Consider the following 19,664-nt stretch of genomic DNA (forward strand, 5'->3'; position numbering starts at 1 on the left):
AACAACAGACTTCCGTTCTTAGTACTAAAAAATGGGGCCCCTTTGACAACAAGGGTGCTATGCGGTGACAATTTTTAATGATTAGTTGGAAATCATAATTTTTAATGTTAAAACTTTAGCAAATAACCCTTTCTCTACTATAATTACTTGGCAACAGTGGACAACTGACCTAGCAATTGAGTTTGAGGATCATTGGACTGATATGACTTCGTAAAGCTATGTGATTGGCAAAAAACTTAAACAAAAAGACGCATGATGGTAGAAAAATGTTTTGTTTTATGATAAGTTATTAAAAAACATAGGGATATATAAACTAAAGTCCTAATATTTTCATCGATTTGACAAGAAAGTCCTAAACTTTATTTTTTTGACAGTAAAGTCCAAATTACCGGTAATTTTTGACATTTTTACCCTTTTTTCCCGGTTAGCCGGTAATTAGGAATTTTTTGTCAAAAAAATAAAGTTTAAGACTTTCTTGTTAAATCGTCAATTAGGACTTTACTATCAAAAAATAAAGTTTAAGACTTTCTTGTCAAATCGTCGAAAATATTGGGACTTTAGTGTATATATCATTTTTTGTTAGAAATTTAATGGTATGATACTTTTTAAGCATAAGAGTTATTGAAATATTCTCTAGTCAGCTAGATCCTATTGAAATCCTTAACGTTTGTTTCTTGTTAAATCGTTTTTTTAATCTCAACAACCCGACATTGAAAAAAATGAATATAATAAAGAAAGAAATAAAGAATCAGGGTTGTGTTGCCTTTTTTGCAGTCCCAAAAATGGAGAAATAAGAAACCGAAAAAAAAAATTTGCCCATCTTTCCCTTCTCCACATTCACACACTTTTGATTAGGTATGTGTTCTTTGTGTTTGTATAATCTGTCCCCACTTTTTAGTTCAAGATTTGGCGGCAAAGTAAGAAGAAAGTTTTACAAGTCTTTTCACCATTGTAAAACTTTCTTCTTGCTTCACCCCCAAATCTTGAACTAAAAAGTGGGGACATATTATACAAACACAAACAACACATGCCTAATGAAAAGGGTGTGAATGTTGAGAAGGGAAAGAAGAGCAATTTTGTTTTTTTCGTTTTCTTATTTCTCTATTTTTGGGATTGCAAAAGGCCAACATAATCCTGGTTCTTTCTTTCTTTCTTGATAATCTCCATTTTTTTCATTGTCGGTTTTTTGAGGTAAAAAAAAACGATTTAACAAGAAGCAAACGTTAAGGATTTCAATAGGATCTAGCTGACTAGAGAATGTTTCAATAACTCTTATGCTTAAAGAGTATCATACCATTAAATTTCTAACAAAAAAATAATAATATATACACTAAAGTCCCAATATTTTCAACGATTTGACAAAAAAATCATAAACTTTTTTTTTGACAGTAAAGTCCTAATTGAGGATTTGACAAAAAAGTCATAAACTTTATTTTTTGACAAAAAAATCCTAATTACCGGCTAACCGGAAAAAAAAAGGTAAAAGTGTCAAAAACTACTAGTAATTTGGACTTTACTATCAAAAAAATAAAGTTTAGGACTTTCCTATCAAATCGATGAAAATATTGGGACTTTAGTGTATATATCCCAAAAACATAAGACAATGATCAAATACTTTCACAACATTACATAACTATTATACTACAAAGGACATGGAAATAACGATCGTGATAAGAATATAAATTAGTAATTCGGTACTAAATCTTGAAAAAAAAAAAAACTATTATAAAACATGAATTCATTAATGATGTTTTTAGTTGCAACCCATATTTTAAGGGTAGAAAAACCTTTTGTTTGGTGTTTTAACGTTGAAGGCCCGGCATTTACACTTTGCCCAATTATATTCCCCACAAACATACAACCGCCCCCCATACCCCCCCCCCCTCCCCCCCCACACCCCACCCAACACCTTTAACTTTCTTCTATATAACTTCATTGTAACTCAGCCTGTAACCTTCCCTCGATCGATCATTTTGTGTTGCTTTTGTTTGCATCACCATCGCACCAAACTTTCATTATCAGACCCAACACCACAATCTTCATTCATCACTTCGACTTCTTACTCAATCCCATATAAATATAATGTGATTCTTTTGAGTTTTTCGTGATTCAATATTATTTTGGACCAATTTCTGATCTGGGTTTTCGATTTTAGCTCAACTCCAGTTTTTCCAATTCTGTGTTCTGCCATGGATAGAGATTTCTTCCTTAATGCCGGGTTGCAGTTTGAACCGTCGTCTCAATCACCCTGGAAGCTGATGACGTTGATGCCGGAGATGAATTATCCGGTGGAGCAAGCTTCTGCCGACGGGGTTTCCCGGCCAAATTACTCGCATTTCGAGTCTGCTTTAAGTTCAATGGTCTCTTCCCCTGTTTCTAATTCCACAGTATCCAACGACATTGTCGCCGTCCGTGAACTCATCGGAAAATTTCGTGATGGTTCTCCGGCTGCTATGACTCCACCGCTTCCGTACAGTAATACTAATACACCATTAAATCCATCACCACCCAAATTAAATTTACCAATTATTGACCATTTTATGAAAGAAAACCTACCCAGAATTCGGAATTCAATGCCATTGAATCCGAATCTACCATTGCTCACGGCGGATCCTGGTTTTGCTGAGCGAGCAGCCAAGTTTTCTTGTTTCGGTAGTCGTAGTTTTAATGGTAGAACTCATCAATTGGGGATAAATCCAAACTCCCCAGAGTTTCAAATTGGATCTAATGGTTCTTCTCCGTTGACAAGTAACGCGAAATTCCCTCGTGTTTCAAGTAGTCCGGCATTGAAAATCGACCCATCTCCGGTGAGGTTGGAAGATAACAGGAATTCAGAAGAAATCAACATGAAACTTAGCAGATTACCAGGCTCTGCTGCTAATTCTAATGAAGAATCCTCTGTTTCTGAACAAATTCCAAGTGGGGAACTTGGATTCAAGAATCAGAAAGATTCGAATACGAGAAAACGGAAAGGTGGTTCTTCCAAGGGAATTGGATCAACAGCAAAAAAGGTAATAAACCAATATCGATTACATGAATGAATCCGATATGAAATCTTTTAACTTATTCGATCCAAATTTTACTAAAAATAGGATTGTTTTTTCATGTTTCAGGAGGAAGAACCCATTGACGATTCAAATTCAAAAAAAATGAAGAAACCCGAGCAAGAAAACGGAGACACGAAGCCACAAGAGGCACCAAAGGATTATATTCATGTTAGAGCAAGAAGAGGGCAAGCTACAGATAGCCATAGCTTAGCAGAAAGAGTAAGCTTTTCTTAAAAACTTTCTTCCTTCGATAATGGCAGTTTCTGGAGATTGGTGCTCATAAATCTACAATTTTGCATATGATTGTCAGGTCAGAAGGGAGAAGATAGGTGAAAGAATGAAGCTTCTTCAGAATCTTGTACCAAATTGTGACAAGGTAAGCATTAAAGTTGTCGATTTTGATTGTTTTTACTTTTGAATGGTTAAAAATGGCTAAAAACTGCGAGGTGAAAATTGACCTGAAATGTTCTTTGGTATCTTTTTATCGTAAAGATTGCTATATATTTGGACTTTCAACTTTTTTAAAGGCGAGACATGGTAAAAATGTTAGACTTTGTTTAATTCTAATGTAAAAAATGGTAAAAATATAGGCTTTGTCTTTCTAGTGTCAAAAATAGCTAAATAATGTCTTACTTTGATGTTTAGGTAACTGGAAAAGCGCTTATGCTCGATGAAATAATCAATTACGTACAGTCATTGCAGAGACAAGTCGAGGTAACAAGATTTTTCTCAATATTTCATTTTGAATTATTTAAAATTTTTGCCATTCTGACTTTTTTGTAATCTTTATTTTTGCATAGTTTCTTTCAATGAAGTTAGCTACGGTAAACCCGTGCCTTGATTTTGACGGGGAGAATCCACTCTCACAAAACGTAAGTCAGTTTTATATCTAAAAACATATGTTATTTTTTCAAGTCTTCCAAAAATTTCAATTGTGCTTTGAGAGTATTCTTATATGCGTATGAATTAAATTGCAGGCTAATCAATCTAATGTGAATTTATCTCAACCAACACACCACGTTCAATCTTCTACATCGACTTTTTATCAACAAAACCAACAAGTACTCTTTAACGGGTCGGCCCCAGTTATTCAATCGGGTCACCAATTAGCCGAACCTTTTCTTCAGGTAAAATCCTTAATCACCCACTTAGGTCTTATATACCGGTTTAAGGATTTTAATAATATGAAAAATGACAACGTATTCGGCTAAAATGAAAAGTCAAACTTGTAAACAGTTTGGACATATAAAAGAAAACCTTTATTCTCGTATTTTTAATACAAATAAAACTATAATAATTTAATTTATTAATTCATGTATTCGTTAAACTCATCAAGTAAAAAACAAGCACCATATTTTCACAACAGATTTAGAACGTATAAACACATTTACGTTGATTTTAATCATAAGTTTGGGCTTGAATTGGTTCTTGCAGTTCCCGGGATTCGGTCAAGACGATCTTCAAAGCATTGTTCAAATGGGTTTTGGTGAAAATCTTGATCTAGATGCACCATTTTTTCGAGATCAACCATCTAATATGAAGATGGAGCTCTAATTGCAACCTTAAAAGACTCTTGTATATACAAAAGAGATCAAATTGGTTCATATTAAAAATAATATGAACCGTTATTACGCTAATCAATCCATTTTTAGGTCTAATTGAAGCGAAATTCTTCAAGTTATTTCATAATTTTTTATAATTTTCTTCTTATTAATATGTATTTGTAGTGTATTTCTAGATTGTGTGTTGTCTTTCTTCATATATCACACGATTTGTAAAATATATTTTGTTAATAGAGAGAAATGAAGATGTGCAAGTCTCCACCTTCATTCCAATATACTGTATTGTCTACTTGTATCTTATGCATAATAATAATAATAATAATAATAATAATAATAATAATAATAAACAGTTATATTGCTACAAACTAATAAAAAAAATATTAAACTTATTCTTCTATAGCAAAAATTATTTAGAGCAACTCTCGCCAATTGACTTGTATAATGAATATTACGTGTTTATCTTCATATATGATCTCATTACAAGATCCAAAATTATAAATATTAGTTCATTTGTACAAAAGCTAAATTAAATTTGATGATTACAACTATGGGAAAAAATCGATTAATTTGCATAATATCTGCCACATTTTCTGGTCCTGTAATTTTCAGAGATTAACCAGAAACAGAACCTTCTGTTCTTCCTTCTTCATGATTACAGCAATCATAAAAACTAAAATTAAAAAAAGAAAAAAAAAATCTAAGATTAAAATATTAAATTAAAAATTAGGAATAATTAGAAGAATCACAGGTTGGCTTTGGTGAATTCTGACTAGACCCAATGAACACAAACCTAACTTTTATAAAAATAAATAAAATATAAATATATCATCCACTGTTTTAAAATATTGGTGTGACAAAAGAAAAGTTAAAGATGTTAGTGGATTTACAGGTATTGAAAAAGATGCTATTTTTTATTATTCATAGGGGGTGGTTAGTAAAAATCCAATTTTTAAGGGTATTAATTTAATATTTGGGACATTTGCTGCTTTACCGCTCTTATTTTATTACGATGTGCATTATTGGATTGATTTCATTATTAAGAAGATTCTTTGAAAATGATATATTTTACACAAGAGTTAAGAATTATAAAGTAATTTTTAATAATAATTTCTTTTTTTTATGGTTAGGTGGCAGAAATGTCCCCCATAACTTACATTAAAATTGAAATTAATAGAATTCAATCATACAGTGAAACTTCAATTTGAATTTGAACTTTATTCTATATAAGACTTTTTATTCAGTTTCTTAAAAGTTTATGTCATCAAAAATCGAATTTTACTTTAAATAACTAAGAATTCTTTATCTAACTATAAACTTATTATAAAGAAAACTTCAAACCGCTAGTAAAAATAATTTCTTAAAAAGAAAAAAAGACAAATAGAATTAAATTACTTTGACGTCCAAGTTGCCGAATTATGCTCAAAATTTTGTATATGTGACTTTTGTATTAATATTATCAAACTAAAATTAATAATTATATAAAAAAAAGTCTTTCCCAGTATCTTTTCCATAATCAAATGTTGACTAATTACATCTAGTTGTTGCTCTTGTCAGATTTTTAGTTTAAAAAGGTTAGAAAAAATAACTAACACACATTATATATATATATATATATATATATATATATATATATATATATATATATATATATATATATATATATATATATATATATATATATATATTAGATGTGTGCTCGCGCAAAACAACGACGATAAATAGCTCTTTTGGCGAATAGTTTTCTTACGGAGAAATAATTATTATATTTTATTATTAGTTTTATGTAATAAAAAATTACCACTTTTAAATAAAATATTTATGTTTAAAACTTATATTTATATTATTTGTTTATACATTTGATGTAAATTAATTACTGTCAGTGTCTAGTTTAAGAAATGTAAATTAATTTATATAGATAAATTTATATTTTAAAATTGTCATTTTACTTCAAATTAAATTTCTTAATAACCTTCCTTAGTTTAAGTATTCAAACTTTTGACAAGTATTAATGATTTATTTATGCATAATTTAGTTGACTCAATTAATGGAAGGGACTAAAAAAGTTATAACTTTGACGATGAAGGACTTATTATGTCAAAACTTAAGTTAAAATTGTTTATGATTCACGCTAATTTCACCTCAGCGTGACTGAAACAATCCATTCTTTCATTTATCTTCTTAATAAAACTTGACGATTCAATTTTATACCACACACTGATAAAAGTTTGAAACTTTGTGCGGATGGTTAACCTATGTATCGTAGGCTATCATACACACCAACACATTCTTGCCTTTATATTCTTCTTTAAAGTTTTATGATTCAGCGTAATGTATCATATGATGATGAGAGCTTGACAAATCTATGTCGATGGTTAAGCTAAAACACCACAACTTATCACACACATCATACCATTCTTGCCCTTTTCTTCTAGTAAAAGTGATTAATGAGTCAGTGTATGAAACCACACGCTGATGAGATCTCGCAACACTATGTCAATGAGTGGTAGTTTAAGCCCACACTATCAGGAAACATCACACTCTATATAAACTACAAGCTGCAACTCAGATTCTATAATTTTTTTTTCTCCAGTTTTATTTTCTATGTCAAAAAGGGGGAGAACCTAGCTATAAATGAAGTAACTCCTAGATGTTATCAATAAAAGGGGGAGTCAAGCGGATTAACACGTGGACATCAAAACTCTCAGCTCTTCACGTTCCGTTCGTTGATAGCTCGTACAAATTGCAAGCAGTTTTAAAGTCATTCACATTCTCAGACAGAGCACTCGTTAAAAGATGAAGAACTTAAAATTAAACTTTCTATAACTTTCAATCATATTCTCAGGGGGAGCATACGGAGAGATTGAGTTAAAGAACTCATTGAAGATTAGTTTTGACATCATCAGATAGGAGGTGATTGTAAGGTCACACATTATGATCTGATGAGTCAAACACTTGTACAAGTTATCTATCAGCGTCAGCGTCTTCTCTACTACCAGTGCCAACGTATCAAGCTTATCAACGTCAACACATACTATAGTTATTTTATGCAGTCCCAGTTTAGGAGGGGCCAAACTAGGCTACTGCCCAGGGCCCATAGCAAGTTGGGGGCCCAAATTTATCTGTTTAATAATAAGTGCATTTGTTACTACATAACATCAAATAACCTTCAGTGGACTTGGTATAAACATCTTATATTAATTAAGACACCTCGGTTTAATTCCTATAGTTATATTCTCTTTATTGCTTTTGTATAACTTTTGACAAAAAGAATAAGAATTTCTAGTATCTCACGGGAGATGAACCTTTTTTTTAATCTGTATAGCTAGAGTTCAAAGTACAAACCCTTAATTGCTTCTCTTTTTTCTATATTTACTTTGCTTTTTTTTTTAAATCTATATTAAAGTTATACCCTATAAACAATCAAAAAAATAATAACACATAGTCCAAATGATTTAAATGCTTGATGTAACACCCATAAAATTTAAGCCAATTTAAAACTTTTTCAAACATTTAAAACCGTTAAGTTATTACAATTTGTTTTCAAATTAGTTCCATATCAGAGTATCCCAGAAACAAATTCATAAAATGTGAGGAGCTGTACGATCACGCTTTTGCCTTGCCGCGATCCCCTGATGTACCTGAAACAATAAACTGAAACTATAAGCCCGAGAGCTTAGTGAGTTTCCCCCAAAATACCCATACCCACAATAATACACATATAAATCATAAACTTCATACTATGGGTCCAGTCAACCATCGGGTTGGAATACCCCAGGCCCTCAACCATCCGGTTGGAATGCCAACATAATATGGGTCCAATCATCATCGGGATGGAATACCTCAGGCCCACAACCAACAGGTTGGAATGCCCATATACTATGAGTCCAATCATCCTCGAGATGGAATACTCACGACCTAGAATGCTTAGAGAATTCTTCAATCAGTTCTTTGATCACCGGGGGTGCCTTCTTTGTGAGGGGTCCTTGCGAGTCTAGGAGCTGCCTAGTTGTTACATTGACTCCATCATAGAAAATGGAGACTTCTTGTTGGCTATTAAGATCATGATGTGGGCAATTCCTTAGTAGACTTTTGTATCTCTCCCATGCCTCATAAAGGGACTCTCCAGGTTGTTGTTCAAAGTTGGCGATAACTTTCTTCAACTTGGCTATTTTCGAGGGTGGGCAAAACTGGTCAATAAATTATTCCTTCATCTTAGCCCATGTAGTGATGGATCCGGGAGGGAGTGACTTGAGCCAATCCTTTGCAGCACCTTTGAATGTAACTGGAAGCATACGAAGCAGCTGGGTTTCGCGAGGCACATTTGGAACATTAAAATAATCAGCTACATCATTGACTTCATCCAAGTGTTTATAGGCATCTTCGTGGTCTTTTCCATAGAAGGGATCTCCTTGAGTTGAGCAAGAATGTGACCCTTAAGCTCAAAAGTGGCAGTCGCGGGAATTGCGGGTTGCACAAGTCCCGGGCCGGTATCATCCCGTATCCTCTTCTTCCATTCGCCCATGGGAACTTCATCAATGTTCGCCATGGTGTTGTTAAAGTTGCCTTCTAGATCGCTACCTTCTTCAAATTCGCTTTCTTCTCCTTCAGACTCGTTCACGATGTCTTCCTTGATTGGGTCTTCGTTTGCCAAGGAAGAGGTGTTGGATGCTCCTGATTTGCTGCTCTTTTTCTTTCTAAAAACGGATTTGTATTTCTTCAAAGGTGAGTTCTTTGAAGAAGCGGATTCTCCAACGGTTTTTCCTTTGTTCTTTCTTAGAGCGGACTCCGGGTCTTCAAGTGGGGGAACCAAAGACATATTGGATCCTCGGGTCATGTAACAACTGAAATTAAAGTAAGAAAAACGCGTGAAAAGAACAAAAAGAAACTAAAATAAAAACTGTGAATCAGCGATGGACTCGCCGAGTAGAGTCGATTGCACTGGGCGAGTTTAAGGCAGAAACAGAAAAGAAAAGAAAAAAAATCTAATTAAATTTCTAAAACAGAAAACTATGAATACTAGTCCTATCAACTAAATTACCTAAAAAAATAATGCAAGATAAATCTCACACAAAGGATCGATAAAACTAGATATTAATGCTAATTTTTGAACCGTTCCCCGACAACGGCGCCAAAAACTTGATGTGTGTAAAATGCATTGGTTTTATTCCTACTCTAAAAATATAGATTTAGCACACAAAGGCAGTGAACCTGTCTTTTAGTGGTATAGTTGAATAAGTAGGGTGTCGAACTCAGGGAACGGAAATTAAACTAATAACTAATTTTAACTAAACAAGTAATATAAGTAAGGGTTTTCTCTAGTTTTACAAGACTAGAAACTTAAACACACCACCTAACACGTAATTAACTAATCAACTAAAGCAAGTAAAAATTCACCAAATTTGATAAAAGGGTTTCTGTTTAGGTCCAACCAATTCACTCCTATGGTTAATTTTATGGTAAAGTAATAAATTAATTGTTATTGGTTACCAACTATAGTGATTAGATTTGCATCCACTATTACCAACCCTTAGGAAATTAATCAATTCAAGCAGTGATCAAGTGTTTAAACTAATTAACTCCCTAGTTCAATTATTTGGATTAAATAAGATTTGTAATTGGTTAATCAAATTAGTAATTCAACTAACCTCTTGTTTGTTGGTGTCTCAAACAAGCTCACACATTAATTTACCCATTCTCTAATTAATCCTAGTTTCATATTCACTAATCCTAGGCATATAATGAAGTGTTCACATAAATCATATGAGGTTAACTATTAAGAGATGTTCATGCAGCCTAATTGTCTTCCTATTAACATAAAATAGTTATGGTTAATGCATAAGGGTCTTTAACAAACTTAACTTAATAAAATCACCAATAATCAATCAATCAAAGTATAAATCAAACCATAGGAGTAATTTGGTCTTTCCTAAACAGAAACTACGAAAATTCAGCTCATGATTACAGTAAAAGAGAAGTTAAAAACGAATTTAGTTGATCTAAACATGATTCACTTCTAAGAATAAGTGGAAAATTTAACCTAATTCGCCTTGAGTCTTCTAAAGATCAAAGATTAGGGTTCTTCAAGTCTCCAAGGGTTTCCTCAGTCGCAAGTAATTCTCCAGAGATCCAAAAAAACTCCCTAATTCGGAATTAGATCCTCTATTTATAATTATCTCAAAACAGGGGCAACTCGGCGAGTAGGTATCCAACTCGCCGAGTTCCTTTAAGAAATACGTGTACGGCAAGGATTCTGGACATTACTTCGCGAACATTCATTGGAACTCGCCGAGTAGCTTCTGAACTCGCCGAGTAGCTCCAGGTTTGTTCTTCTTTCTTCATTCTCCAGCTTCTGATTGCTTCTCCTTCTTCCTTTTTGCTTCCAAGCATGTCTTCTGGACTGAAAATATAATTTAGACATTATTAAGTACCTTTTGTCCATATTATGCAAATAATTAGCAAATAATTGATAAAATCTATACTAAACACATGGCTAAATATGCACATATCAAAATACCCCACACTTGACTTTTGCTTGCCCCCAAGCAAAACCGAATTTTAGCACACTAGAATCACATAAGACAATTCCAATTGGATCCATCCATTATGCCAAGACCGCAACGCATGCATTTGTGTCTAAAATTTTCCTAAAGACCCCCCAATACTCTAAATACTTACAATCCTCATAAACATTCGCCCACTTATTCCGAACAATGCTCATTTTATGCATCTCTCCGAATCCATCCGCAGAAAACTTCCTAATCCTCAAGGTATTTTTGGTTGAGCAACCCAAGCATACATAATCTAGAAAATTACAATTTATGATACCACTATGAAGCTCTTTGGAATTCTTCACTTCTTTGACAATTTGATCTTTGATTTTTGGGTATCTTCAATTTTTGAATTTCTTCAGAATTTTTTTATCTTTGATCTTCATACTTTGACTTTGATGCTCCAAAAATTCTTCAAACTTTTTCTTGTAATTCTCTCTCTTTTTTTTTATTATTATTTTTACATGTACCTCACTTTTTTTATCACTCAAAAACCTACATGCTTAAGCAGGGGCGCTCAACTTCAACCTTTATTGGTTAAAAATAAAATTTTCCTGGATACATTTCTGGTACACGATGCTAAACATATTGCATCCTTCAAACTAAGCAAGGTCGTGTTTTTGTCCCATGATTTCACTAGAATAAGGAGGCCACAATGCACTAGAACGTATATAGGCTCAACTAAACATTTGGGTCTTCATGCAATCATCAACATAATTCTAACATGGAATCCTAATTACTTTTACCATAGTTTTCTAAGTTAAGTCGTAAGCAATTTTTTTATGCAAGATTTTTGAAAAAAATTAAGCCTAAATTAGGATTCTAAGTTGACTAAAATGTAGCCAACCCCCTACCCCACACTTAATTAATGCAATGTCCCCATTGCATGTTATGCATGAAAACGAACATAAAAGTAAAGAGAGAATTAGAACAAACTCCCCTGGGATAGTAGTTGCGAGGTTGATATTCTTCATTGAAAGCTCCATCTTCAGCTGACTTTGGGCATGGGAACAGCTCATCCATGCCTTGGGTATCATGTCGCGTGTGGTAAACTTCTAAATAGCTCCAATTGTTTAAGACAAAGCTCTCAGAAATCTTCCAGGAATGAATCTCCACGAAAATACGGATAAAAGATGTAGTGAATGTGCCTAAAACAGATCTTGAGAGTGAAACGTTGAGGGACTCGGCGAGTCAACCGTGAACTCGGCGACTAGACCGGACGCCAGCAGAAAATCATGGAATTGCACATAAACTCGGCGAGTACCGTAGGTGCACTCGGCGAGTTGAACGCTGAGTCGAAAATTAATTTTTCTGCTGTTTATCCTTGGCTGAGGTGCTGAAACAGGAGACTTCAGTGACTCTTCTTTTATTTTCTTCAGTAATAACGCATTTTGTCACTCTTATTCCTAACGGACTCAACCTTAGATGTAACATTTCACATTCTCATCTAAACCAACCCTCACTTTAGCCTTGACCAATGAGACTCCTAAATGTATCCTAATCTTCAAACCTGAAAAACAAACAACCACAAGTGAAAGAAAACAAACAGGATCCTAATTAATATTCGGGTACATCAAAGTTCAAACACCAAACAAAAGAAAATAAAAAAACATCCAAATAAAAGCAAATTTCAAGCTTCTTCTTCCATGTCCTCTCCTCCTGCTCCACTTCCACTTGCTTGGTTGTTCCTCCTTTGCATACGCTCCTCCCAACTCATTATGTATGGATATCCGGGATCGGGCCTTGGAGCAATGTTCATTTGTTGAAAGAGATAAGTGAATGACTCATTATTATAGTTAACACCTCGGCCAATATCATCCAAATACCTCCTATACTCCACATTATTCCACCCTCCATCCTCGTCTTCCACCGAGATAACCGGCGGGTCTTCTCGGGCCCGTTCCCTCCTTTGCCTAACTCTTCTTCCCGGCTCCTCGGGAACAATCACCTCATCTTCAAGTGGGATTGCATATGAATCCCCAAACTTCTCCGCAATCCTTTCCCTCCGGAATAATGTAGTGCTAAATGGAGGAGGAGAAATTACTGTTCATGCCCTTGCCTCTTGCATATCCAAAACCCCATACGATCTTGCTAGTCTTGTAACAAACATACCCCCATTAATTTTGGAGGTAATCTTTTCCTTCACCGCTCCATCCACAAGATATTTTGCCAAACAATAAGGCAAGTTGCAAAAAAATTCTGGGGTGATTATGCTCCACAAGTATAAAATATCGAGAGTAGGGACTTTGTCATCATCCTTCCTCATGTTGATGGTGCTGGCAATGAGGCGATGGATGAGACGATGGATCGGAGAACGGATATGGTCTTCCTGAGCAGAAGAGGGAATATAAACATGATTTGCAATACTATTCCACCAAGTGGAGGCAACGAATTCCTCGGGAAGATCCTTATGACATTGCTCCAAAAATGTTTCAAAGTCCTCTGACATAATGACGTTTTGATCATAAAGACCTACCCTCCAAGCAAGTTCTGCTATGCTGCACTGACGCAGCTCCCCTCCAAGGCAAAAAGTGATAACATTTGGGTTATAGTATTCACTACCACCCCGGAACGAGATAGTAGCAAAGAATTCCCAGCACAGTTCCTTAAATACGGGTTCTTGCATTTTGAAAAGCTGCATCCACCCATCACATATTATTGTTGCTCCTCTCACTTCAAAAGATTTCACCAAGTAGGGTGTTAACTCCTCTTCCAACCCAGTCTGACTCAGCCAATCCCAATTAATTGCATTGGGGAGGTAAATCTCTTTCTGTTTCAGCGTCTCCAATCTGTTTTTCGCCCGATCTTGCGAAGACCTTGAAGTAATTCGTGGGAAGGCAAGCCATGGAATATCTCCATAACCTCCTCCTCTAGAGCTCTGGCCTCTTCTGGACATGATTTCTTTGGCTTTGTAGATGAAGATTCAGCGAGAAATCAAAGGAGTTGCTTGAGAGAAAACGAAATGCTCGGCGAGTATGCTTGGGAGGCGGCTGGTGAAAATGATTAGGGTAAAAGAAACCCTATTTACAGATTGTAAAAAAATAAAATAAAAATTTCAAGTAAATACGTGGACTCGTCGAGTAGGAACACCGACTCACCGAGTAGAAACGCGAGTTCGCGATTTTTCGTGGATTTCAAAAAGTACTCGCCGAGTAATTTATGAACTCGGCGAGTTCATCATTCAGTTTGAAAAAAAAAACTCGATTTTTAAAGCCACCACCCCAAACTTTGAGCATTGCTTGCCCTCAAGCAATCATGTTAAACATAATTTCAAAAGAAGATTGAAAAAAAAAACAGATCCTAAAAGTGAAAAACAAAAAGAAAAATAAAGGGAAAAGAAATGCAAACTCTAAACTCAGGTTTCCTCCCGGAAACGCTTCTTTTTAAGGAGTCGTTAGCTGGACTCCTTCCCGCTCTACGTTTCTGCCATGCCTTCCAGCAGCAACCCTTCTTCAAGTTCTTCATTCCTCGGGATTCCTTCTTCATATTTTTTCACCCTATGTCCATTAACTTTGAAAGGAGTGCCATCTCTTGATAATAACTCAATAGCTCCATGTGGAAAAACTTTCTTCACTATAAATGGACCATCCTATCGTGAATTTAGCTTGCCCGGAAAGAGTTTGAGCCTTGAATTAAAAAGTAACACTTTTTGCCCTTCGTGAAAGTCTTTATTACCCTTGATTCTTTTGTCATGCCAATTCTTGGTTTTTTCTTTGTAAATCAAGGAGCTAGTGTAATCCTCATTCCTAAGTTCTTCAAGAGCATTCATTTGCATCAACCGGTTGGTTCTAAGTTCAGCTACATCAAAATTGCACATTTTTAAAGCCCAAAAAGCTTTATGCTCTATTTCTACCGGTAAATGACATTGCTTCCCATAAACTAGCCTATATGGTGTAGTACCAATAGGTGTTTTAAAAGTTGTTCGGAAGGCCCAAAGTGCATCATCTAACCTATCCGACCATTCCTTTCGATTGCTACCCACCGATCTCTCCAAAATTCTTTTTAATGCTCTGTTCGTCACTTCAGTTTGCTCACTAGTTTGTGGATGGTAAGATGTAGAGAATTTATGGGTTACCCCATATTTTCTTAACACTTTTTCTAATTGATCAGTGGCAAAGTGAGTGCCCCGGTCACTAATAAGAGCTTTAGGGACTCCAAATCTTGAGAATAACTTCTTTAGAAAGCGCACCACCACCCGAGCATCATTAGTTGGTAAAGCTTGTGCCTCCGCCCATTTGGATACATAATCAACCGCCACCAAAATATATTTGTTCCCTTTTGACATTGGAAATGGTCCCATGAAATCGATCCCCCACACATCAAACACTTCACACACTTGAATACTATGTTGTGGCATCTCGTTTCGGGATGATATGTTTCCCGCTCTTTGGCATATATCACACTCTTTGACATATTGGGTAGCATCTTTAAAAATTGTGGGCCAATAAAACCCAATATCAAATATCTTCTTAGCCGTGTAATGTGCTCCATGATGTCCACCGGTGGGCCCGCTATGGCAATGCTCCAAAATTTCTCGGCTTTCTTTCCCAAATACACATCTCCTTATGATCCCATCCGCGCAGCTTCGGAAAACATATGGATCGTCCCAAAAGTAGTATTTTATTTCTGAAAAGAATTTCTTCTTTTGTTGGCGGGTTAAATCTTTTGGAATATACTTGGTAGCTAAGTAATTAGTTATATCTGCAAACCATGGCTCCTCCCCGTGGTCACTAAAATGTACTCGTCCGGAAAGTCATCTCCAATTTTATCTTCTTCCAATGCTTCCAAATGCGGGTTTTCTAGTCTTGATAAGTGGTCGGCAGCTACATTCTCCATTCCCTTTTTTATCGTGTATCTCGATATCAAATTCTTGTAAAAGTAGAACCCAACGTATCAATCTTGGCTTTGCATCTTGCTTGGAAAACAAGTACTCAATAGCAGAGTGGTCAGTAAAAACAATGGTTTTAGATAAAATAAGATAAGGGCGGAATTTGTCAAAAGCATACACCACGGCTAGTAATTCTTTTTCAGTTGTGGTGTAATTTTCTTGGGCCTGATTCAAAGTCTTGCTTGCATAATAAATGGGTCGAAAGTGCTTATCAACCCTTTGGCCAAGTACAGCTCCTAATGCAAAGTCGCTCGCGTCACACATTATTTCAAAAGGTAGGTTCCAATTCGGGGCAATAATGATCGGGGCATTAGTTAATTTTTCTTTCAGGAATTGAAAGGCCTCTAAACACTCTTTAGTGAAATTAAATGGTGCATCTTTTAAAAGTAATTGTGTTAGAGGTCTAGTTATTTTAGAAAAATCTTTTATGAAACGGCGGTAAAAACCCGCGTGACCTAAAAAACTCCTAATGCCCTTTACATTAGTCGGTGGAGGTAATTTAGCAATTGTGTCTATTTTTGCCCGATCCACCTCAATTCCCGCTTTGGATACCTTGTGGCCCAAGACTATACCCTCTTTAACCATAAAGTGACATTTTTCCCAATTGAGGACTAAATCGGTTTTTTCACACCTTGCAAGCATTAGATCCAGGTTAGCAAGACAATCATGGAAGGAAGATCCAAAAACAGAAAAATCGTCCATAAATACTTCCATGAATTTTTCCACCATGTCATGGAATATGGCCGTCATGCACCTTTAAAATGTTGCAGGTGCATTGCATAACCCAAAGGGCATGCGGCGATAGGCAAAAGTCCCACTAGGGCAAGTGAAAGTAGTCTTTTCTTGGTCAATTGGGTCTATGGGTATTTGGAAGTAACCCGAAAATCCATCTAAGAAACAATAGTAGCTATGGTCGGACAATCTTTCAAGCATTTGATCAATAAAAGGTAAAGGAAAATGGTCTTTACGAGTGGCATCGTTTAGTTTTCGATAATCGATGCACACTCGCCAACCGGTTACCGTTCGGGTCGGAATAAGCTCGTTCTTCTCGTTTGCTACGACCGTCATCCCGCCTTTCTTGGGCACCACTTGAACAGGACTAACCCATGGACTGTCGGAAATAGAATAAATGATCCCCGCATCTAAAAGCTTGACTACTTCCTTCTTGACCACTTCTTGCATGTTTGGGTTCAGTATTCTTTGGTGTTGCATTACCGGCTTTGCTTCTTCTTCCAGGTTGATCTTGTGAGAGCAATAAGAGGGGCTTATTCCCTTGATATCGGTGATACTCCATGAAATGGCACTCTTTCTCTTCTTTAGGACATGGACTAATTCTTCTTTTTCAGATTTGGAGAGGTCAGAAGCTATTAAAACAGGTTTTTGTTGGCCATCTTCAAGGAATGCGTACTCCAAGTGATCTGGTAGCGATTTCAGCTCTATTTTCGTGTTCTGCATGGTGAACACGTCGAGTCCAGTGAAGTGACTCGTCGAGTCCTGGGCAGAATTCGCGATAACTCTAGGTTCTTCATATGGACTCGCCGAGTAGATCGGGGCTACTCGGCGAGTAAGCTGCTCAGTGGTTTTTATTAGTTCATTATAATCAGCTTCTTCCAGCAGTCTCTTTATTTCCAGTAAGTCTCTTTCAGCATCAAGAACTTCATCAAAGGCGATGGTGGACTTGTTTGGTTCTTCATTGTTCCATTCCTCCATTAATTCATCCAACATATCAATTGAAAATGTCGTGTCATCACTGTTCCTTGCATGCTTCATGGCTTGATCAACCCCGAAAGTGACTGATTCATCTCCCACCCGTAGAGTAAGTTTTGAATCTCGCATGTCAACTATAGCGCTTGCGGTATTAAGGAAAGGTCTTCCAAGGATGATCGGGACTTGAGGATCCGCTTCCATGTCCAAAATTATAAAATCCGCAGGGAACACGAACTTATCCACCTTTACCAAAAGATCTTCACAGATTCCCCTAGGAAATGTAACCGTTTTGTTTGCTAGGTGGATTGCCATGCGAATGGGTCTTGGCTCGGGGAGATCTAACTTTTTGAAAAATGAATAAGGCATGAGGTTTACACTTGCCCCGAATCAGCTAGTGCATATATGGTGGCCAAGTTTCCAAATTGACAGGGCAATGTTAAACTTCCCGGATCTCCTTTCTTCTTAGGAAGTGTGTTCAACATAGCAGCTGAACAGTTTTCGTTTAGGACCACCTTCTTCACTTCTTCCATCTTCCTTCTATTAGTTAGAAGCTCCTTGAGAAATTTGGCGTATTTTGGCATTTGGGCAACCGCTTCTATGAATGGTATGTTGATTTGAAGAGCCTTTATGTGTTCTAGAAACTTCTGGTAGTCTTCTTCATTCTTTTCTTATCTAGCTCGGGCTGGATATGGCAGTGGAGGCTGATATGGCTTAACAGGAATTTGACTTTTATGATCAGGTGGCGGACTCGCCGAGTCCATATCATGGACTCGGTGAGTAGGGTCTGGGCTCAGCTGGTTCTGATCTTGATTCTACCCTTCTGTCTCCTTTTCTTGCACCGGCTTCGGATCTTTGTTCTGAATAGGGGCCAGAGGGGTTATAATCTTCCCACTCCTAGTTCTGACAATGTTTATATGTGCGCCTTTTGGATTGTTTTCGGTGTTACTCGGAAGTTCTCCTGGTGCTCTTTGATTCATTTGTTGGGCAAGTTGCCCCAGCTGCATCTCAATGTTGTGAATAGATGCTTGCTGATTCCTTAATATTGTTCTTGTATCTTGTATTGCAGCATCGTGGTCATTGTGTCTTTTTTCGGATGCAGCTACAAATTTAGTGAGCATTTCTTCTAGATTTGGTTTCTTTTCTTGTACCGGCTCCTCCTTTTGGTAAAAACCCCTTGCCTTTTGTCTAAATTTCTCCTCCCTCGCTTTCTTGTACTCATCATAAGGGAGCCAATCTTTCTTAGGTTTTCGCCAATCGTCATCGAACCTATCACCACTAGAATAGCATACTTGCACTTTCTTATTCCCGTTCTCGTCCAAATCACAATCTCTAGTTAGATGAAGCCCATTGCAATTTTCACATCCTACCCGAATAGCATGGATTGTTTGATCCATTTTATCCATCCTTCTATCCATGGTTTTCAACATTACCATAACTGCCGACAAATCTTCAGAAGTTGCGTAAGCCGATCCCTTGGTCATATCATTCCTTGGATTGTGGTATTCTCTAGAATGCTTAGAGAATTCTTCAATCAGTTCTTTGATCACCGGGGGTGCCTTCTTTGTGAGGTGTCCTTGCGAGTCTAGGAGCTGCCTAGTTGTTACATTGACTCCATCATAGAAAATGGAGACTTCTTGTTGGCTATTAAGATCATGATGTGGGCAATTCCTTAGTAGACTTTTGTATCTCTCCCATGCCTCATAAAGGGACTCTCCAGGTTGTTGTTAAAGTTGGCGATAACTTTCTTCAACTTGGCTATTTTCGAGGGTGGGAAAAACTGGTCAATAAATTCTTCCTTCATCTTAGCCCATGTAGTGATGGATCCGGGAGGGAGTGACTTGAGCCAATCCTTTGCAGCACCTTTGAATGTAACTGGAAGCATACGAAAAAGTTAGGTTTCGCGAGGCACATT

General features: G+C 36.3%; 1 protein-coding gene and 2 non-coding genes across 3 annotated transcripts; all 3 read left to right on the top strand.

Annotated features, from left to right (window-relative positions):
• The first annotated feature begins 1,937 nt into the window (after positions 1-1,937).
• LOC145114035 (transcription factor bHLH62-like) lies at positions 1,938-4,884 on the top strand. The gene is made up of 7 exons (XM_079050054.1): positions 1,938-3,011; positions 3,114-3,266; positions 3,358-3,423; positions 3,693-3,761; positions 3,848-3,919; positions 4,025-4,174; positions 4,482-4,884. The coding sequence occupies exons 1-7, from the start codon at positions 2,190-2,192 to the stop codon at positions 4,599-4,601; spliced, it is 1,452 nt and encodes a 483-aa protein (XP_078906180.1). The 5' UTR covers positions 1,938-2,189; the 3' UTR covers positions 4,602-4,884.
• Positions 4,885-8,665: 3,781 nt separating this feature from the next.
• LOC145118008 (small nucleolar RNA R71) lies at positions 8,666-8,772 on the top strand. Its single transcript, XR_013712994.1, has one exon. It is a non-coding gene; the product is annotated as a small nucleolar RNA R71 (small nucleolar RNA).
• Positions 8,773-19,399: 10,627 nt separating this feature from the next.
• Positions 19,400-19,505, top strand: LOC145118096 (small nucleolar RNA R71). The gene has a single exon (XR_013713079.1). It is a non-coding gene; the product is annotated as a small nucleolar RNA R71 (small nucleolar RNA).
• The last annotated feature ends 159 nt before the right edge of the window (positions 19,506-19,664 follow it).

This window comes from Lactuca virosa, chromosome 5 (genome assembly GCF_052849685.1).
Source record: "Lactuca virosa cultivar CGN04683 chromosome 5, Lactuca_virosa_CGN04683_v6, whole genome shotgun sequence".
In the NCBI taxonomy this organism is placed as follows: Eukaryota; Viridiplantae; Streptophyta; class Magnoliopsida; order Asterales; family Asteraceae; genus Lactuca; species Lactuca virosa.

What these genes read in the sequence shown, in the direction of transcription:
- LOC145114035 (XM_079050054.1), top strand. Translation starts at nt 2,190, where the DNA reads ATGGATAGAGATTTCTTCCTTAATGCCGGGTTGCAGTTTGAACCGTCG. An exon ending in TTGGATCAACAGCAAAAAAG is followed by an intron (nt 3,012 to 3,113) that starts GTAATAAACCAA and finishes TTCATGTTTCAG; the next exon opens with GAGGAAGAACCCATTGACGA. An exon ending in TTGTACCAAATTGTGACAAG is followed by an intron (nt 3,424 to 3,692) that starts GTAAGCATTAAA and finishes TTTGATGTTTAG; the next exon opens with GTAACTGGAAAAGCGCTTAT.